This window comes from Salmo salar, chromosome ssa01 (genome assembly GCF_905237065.1).
Source record: "Salmo salar chromosome ssa01, Ssal_v3.1, whole genome shotgun sequence".
Taxonomy (NCBI): domain Eukaryota; kingdom Metazoa; phylum Chordata; class Actinopteri; order Salmoniformes; family Salmonidae; genus Salmo; species Salmo salar.
The window spans coordinates 155,034,997-155,040,682 of record NC_059442.1 but is presented as its reverse complement, the minus strand read 5'-3'; the positions used below and the strand labels follow the sequence as shown (position 1 = coordinate 155,040,682).

Genomic DNA, 5,686 nt, shown 5'->3' with positions numbered 1-5,686 from the left:
GAAGTTTATCTTGCACCCCTTGGCCTGTTGAAAGTAATGGTGCCAGTTTTGGTAATTTAACACTGAAAGTGAATGATTATTTATATAATAATAATGTTACAACACCTGATTCTCACTCTCTCTTTCAGTTTGAGCAGTAAAATATGGAACATAAGTAAAAGAAGAATACACTCTGTTGTTGATCTGTAGGCTATATGTGAACCAAATAAAACATGTCCATGAGTCATTGTAACAGCAATTTAGATGCATTGTTATTCTTTATTTGTATTTTTGGGAATGTATTAACAGCAGCTGCGGACTAGCAGTTGTAGTGTTAGTAGTTCATTATTATAAGGGCAGTAGCCATATTTATATTATTATTATTATTATTATTATTATGTGCCCACTCATAGGTTCTAGCCTACATTGTCTATTACTTTTTGGAAATATGTTTCTTAACAAAAATGAAAAAGATAGGTCTTTCAAAAACATTAAACAACACTATAGGCTACTTCATGCACGTGGTCAAGTGTGGGCCTACATTAGACTAATTTCTAGACTGAGATTATTACTTACTTATTAATAAGTTACTTTCCAGGCAAAGAGTTTTTTTTTGTAAAACAATATTTATTCTTGTTGAAAAACAAACCGTGTAAAAAAATTATACAATACTTGCCAAAGAATGTACAATGTTTTATTACTGAAATAAGCACACACTGCATATAAATGAATTACTTTCATCTTTGTGTCTTTTCAATACAAAGCACAAATCAAAACAGTAAAAATGTTTCAATTTGCCAAACTACAAAAACATTGGTGTGTGTGACACAATATACATTGTTTTAGACGTGATCATTTATAAGCTGTTTCATTAAGTCGATCCTGAGACGCCCTAGACAGTGATTTATACGAATCACTTCATAAACAACGAAACATTTCGTGGAGAGAAAATTAGATTGACACTAAAATGTTATTAACATAAATATAATATACTTTTTACAGCATGAATAGGCATGAATAAGCCCTAGTGTTAATATCCATCATTCAGCTTCGTGTTACCCCAACCACAACAAAAACATACGAAAATAATCCTACCTTCAAAGATGGGCGTTTTTGTTCATATTTCTTGAAAACTTTGAAGTTAGTTTATAGAAATTAACAGCCACTAGTACCGTTCACAATTCTGTTGGGAAAGTTCTCGACCGTGTGTAAAACAGTTCCTGGGTGCACGCTCTGCGACTGGTTGGGCGACTGTGGCGCGAGGGAGGACGATAACATTGGAACAAGAGGAGAAGTCCGCGAGGCACATTGAGAGTGCGCAGGGCTCAGCGACCCACCAATGATACTCTCAATGGAGAAGGGAGAGCGCTGGACAGGCGAGCTGGACTTGGCTGCAGTCTGTATGGGTGAAGCCAGGCTGGGGCTGAGCTGGGGATAGAACCGGCTCCTGGCCAAGTCAGTGGAGGTGGGCATTAAGGACGGTGCCGGAATAATGGTCCCCGTGTGTGAATGCCTGGACTGTTGCTGCTGAAACGCGAAAATCGCAGAGTGTGTGTGGTAGGACTGCAGCTGGATACCGTAGCCGCAGCCGTAAGGTCCATAGCCGTACGCAGCGGCGGGGATAAAACTGTTGTGCTCCCGCAGAAAGTCCTGCTGCTGCTGCCGTTTAAAGCGTTTCCGTCGTCTCAGAAAGCTGCCGTTATCGAACATATCGGCGGACTCCGGGTCTAGGGTCCAGTAGTTTCCCTTCCCGGGGTTCCCCGGTTCCCTCGGTATCTTGACGAAACAGTCATTCAGGGACAAGTTGTGTCGAATCGAGTTCTGCCACGCGGGGAACTTTTCCCGGTAGTACGGGAAACGGTTGCTGATGAAATCGCAAATTTCGCTGAGGGTGAGCCGCTTCTTGGGGCTCTGAAGAATTGACATAGTGATCAAGGCGATGTAGGAGTAAGGGGGCTTCACCAGGGTGTTCTTACTGGCTGGTTTGTAAGGATCCCGGGACGAGGAGCTGTCCAGGCATGGCGGGGAGCCAGACAGCAGGTCATCGTGCATCTGCGCCACCTCGTCTACGTAAGAGCGCGTTTGGCTGTCCCCATCCTCCCCCTCGCCGACCACGTCGATGTCTGTCTCTTCCGAAAGGATGGAGGCATCCGACATCTCGGAGCTCAGAGTCATGGCTCACCGCTGGCTGTGTAGAGGCTGCACTGTGCTGTGCGCTCCCAGAAGCTACGGCGGATAGGAAGAGGATATTCTGCCCGTGCTACTCTGCCCTCTTCCAAGACAACTCATATGATGGAATTAGAGGAGCACGCCGGCGGTAATAGATGTCCCTTTTTTCCAGCCACTACCATATGTTTTAGGGCTTTTTGTTGTTGTTCAATATCGCACATCCGGATGCTAGTCTGTGGAAAGACCTGAAAAAGGCCAAACCTGAATCCTGAAGAGGGCGGATCTTCCCTCACGCTTTATACCAGAGCTCTGATCACATGGCGAAGGAACGTCACCAAGGCAAATGAAGAGATTTAAAAAAAAAAAAATAGCAACAATTGTGTAACTGTGGACGATTTTAAAAAGTTTGGTTCTCTTTTTGGTGGTCATCTTGGAATACAAATATAATGAATCTAAACCTTTCATTTCAGCTAAATGTTTGGCAAAAAAAATAGGGCTATATCACTGAACATAGAAGATAGAAGAAGGCTGCATGCAAAACAAAGCCCATGCTGGTAGGACTATCCCTTATAGATCATCATCTAATGTGATAAAAAGCTGTAACGTGATAGTGGAATGTTATGTTTTAAATAATTGACATAAACGATAAGTATTTATAAAGTTATGTATTTTAAGAAACATTGTAATAGTTCAGATAATTCATGATTCATAAAATAAATACAAAATGTTTACAGTCGGAGTTTCATGACCCACTCTCCACGCTTCATAGTTTGCGTGATCCAGTAGTTATCTAGATTATCCGCGAGCCATTTGTAATAGAAAAGAGTGAGCTGTTAACTCGCATCAGTCACGGGTCACGCAGAGCATGCGAGCAGCTCGAGAAATAAGGGCCTCTGCCATGCAATGACTTTATAGCTCTGATTGATGTTTTTCTAAATAAAGGGGGAAAACATCAAATAAATATGCTGTTTTGATGAGTTGATATGATTTTTGATAAATGATTGTGATTTTTACGCATACAGTATAAAATTATTTATTTGGGTTATCTGGATCCTGTTATCTAGTGTACAATATTAGAATTGTATCCATGTAACAGTGTAGGCTAAAGCATCCTTACGTGATACGACTCCCGCAAAAGAGTTTGCAGACATTTCTATAGGTCTACACGTGCGTAATAGCTTAACGCACAGCAACCTTTCCTATTCCTTATTCATAGAAGCCTACTTTAAAACTACACCAACATAGGCCTATAGGATGCTTTTAAATTAAGTAATTCATTTGAAATATATAAAGAGTATGAAATGTAGGCTTTATAACTATATTGTAAAACGGAACTTTTCATGATCTGAAATGATGTTTCGAAACAACTTCCCGGTTGTGATTTTCCATTTCATTGCCTTTGCACGAGAAGTACGCACGAGAAGCTACACCTTATGATTGCTAATATTTTCCTTCTCACCAATCTATAGGCTATGGTTTTATATTTCATTCTACAGAACCCCTTTTAATACCTAGGAGACAGTTACTTTCATGAAGTTGGTCGACTGTGAAGAATCTACATTTTTAAGTGTCACATTTTGGTTCAAAATGTGACACTTACAATTTAAACTGGGACTCGCTTTGTTAGTGCACTAAAATCAAATATTATGAATGTCAGTTACGTATAGGCTAAATCATGCATATTTTCCACAAAACAAGATGTAAGACATCTCTTGACCTCAGCTTGGAGTGAGTGACACTTGATCATATCTCTCATATACCAATTCTGGGTGCATGAAACAACAAATCGGTAGGGAATAAAACTTTTCATTACATAAAATACGTTTTAAAAGTGCTGAAAACCTATCAAACATCACCATTCGTTGATAAAGAACGTGACTGTTTGCAACAATAAAGTAGGCCTATAGGTAAAAGTATATTTGAATCCAAATAGATTATTAATTACTGTTGTTATCACAATGTCTCCTATGTCCCCCACTTAGTTATGTTAGTAAGTTCAGAAAACCTATAGACTACAAAAGTAGCCTAGACTACAACAATAGAGCCTATATAGAACGATTAAATGCATCTGTTGTATTGTAAAGATGAGGATGAATGGGTTTAGGTGATCTTTATGTCAATAAGAAAATGTCTGGTGCTTGATGATGACCATATAGTAGCTAACCCATGGTTGATTCAGAGTTGTATGATGACTTATGTTTATTTTAGTCTGGCCTATCAACAACTTCCGTAGCGTTTACGTTGGACCATGCAGCACCATCTAGCGGAGAAATTGTCCACACTCTCAACACGATGTCTACTTTGACAACTTCAGCTTTCAAATGTTTGACAATGACAGCACTTTTGTTTTCCCTTTCGTTCTTTTGAATTAAATCTGCATACTATTTATATTACAGTAACAGTTTATCAGTTACATGCAAGCCCTTTCACTCTCACAAATTACCAATTGGCTGACAAGTGCCTCAAGCCTGCACGTCGCCAACGGATCATTAGAACTAGAACTCTCTCAAATACACATCTCTCTCAGACAGGTCTTAATAGTATTTTAATGACTATCGAACTAATGGTCTTATGATTTAACTCTTCAGAATTAACACACCATTGGTATAGAATAGTTATTTCGTGCGTAAAAAAGTCGTGCGTAAAAACCTGTTTGAATTATTTGGAGCAAAAGTCACGCATGTGACACTGGTTATCAGTGTTTGTTTATTAGTTTATTTGTGCTAGCGCAGTAAATGGCAAATGTATGCGCTGTTAATAGCTATTGGCCCTTTGACTATGACGGACATTATGCAGTCTTTTTTTTTACAATCATTCAGGGGAAAATAAGTAAAAGTGACCACAAGTAGGCCTACTTATTTCCAGATGCACTACATTATATATATATATAAAATAAAACATGTAATATTCAATTCACTTAGGCTTACCTTACTCTTTTACTACCTTAACATTTTATATACTACCTTAACATTTTATATATATATAAAATGTTAAGGTAGTAAAAGAGTAAGGTAAGCCTAAGTGAATTGAATATTACATGTTTTATTTCTGTAAGAAAATACTTGGCTATTAAAGAATCTCGGGTGATGCTGACCGTGCATGGCAAATTAATTGCTATTTTTGAAAACAAAGCCTTGTTGAACTTAATTCGTTTAATAGGCCTATGCCTTTTTTGAAATACTATTTTAGACATGCAATAACCTAGTCTTGGAGAGGGCTACGGAAAGACCCGGAGACCAAATGACCAGTCACTTTGAGATTAAATGACCAATCACGTACACCGAATAATAATTACAAATGAATGCAATAAATTTGATAGACCGGGGACTGGTTAGCGATATTAAAAGTTAATGATAGGTGAAAGTTGATAACAACTGTAATCATTTATTTTAATGAATTAATTTTGTGCTCTGAAGATGAATCAAATGGGTTTTGATGTATAGATTTATGGACTGATATGTCACGATTGTCACCTACATTGGCTGTGGGAAAAACATTTAGCCTGTTTGCATCATGTATTCTGTAAATCCTCATTCGA

The 5,686-nt window shown here is 38.5% G+C and overlaps 1 protein-coding gene across 1 annotated transcript; it reads right to left on the bottom strand.

Annotated features, from left to right (window-relative positions):
* Window positions 1–659: 659 nt before the first annotated feature.
* Window positions 660–2,436, bottom strand: LOC106569011 (forkhead box protein D1). The gene has a single exon (XM_014139946.2). The coding sequence runs from the start codon at window positions 2,152–2,154 to the stop codon at window positions 1,135–1,137; it is 1,020 nt and encodes a 339-aa protein (XP_013995421.1). The 5' UTR covers window positions 2,155–2,436; the 3' UTR covers window positions 660–1,134.
* Between the last annotated feature and the right edge of the window lie 3,250 nt (window positions 2,437–5,686).

Excerpts from the sequence above, each read along its gene's own strand:
- LOC106569011 (XM_014139946.2), bottom strand. The coding sequence starts at position 2,154 with ATGACTCTGAGCTCCGAGATGTCGGATGCCTCCATCCTTTCGGAAGAG.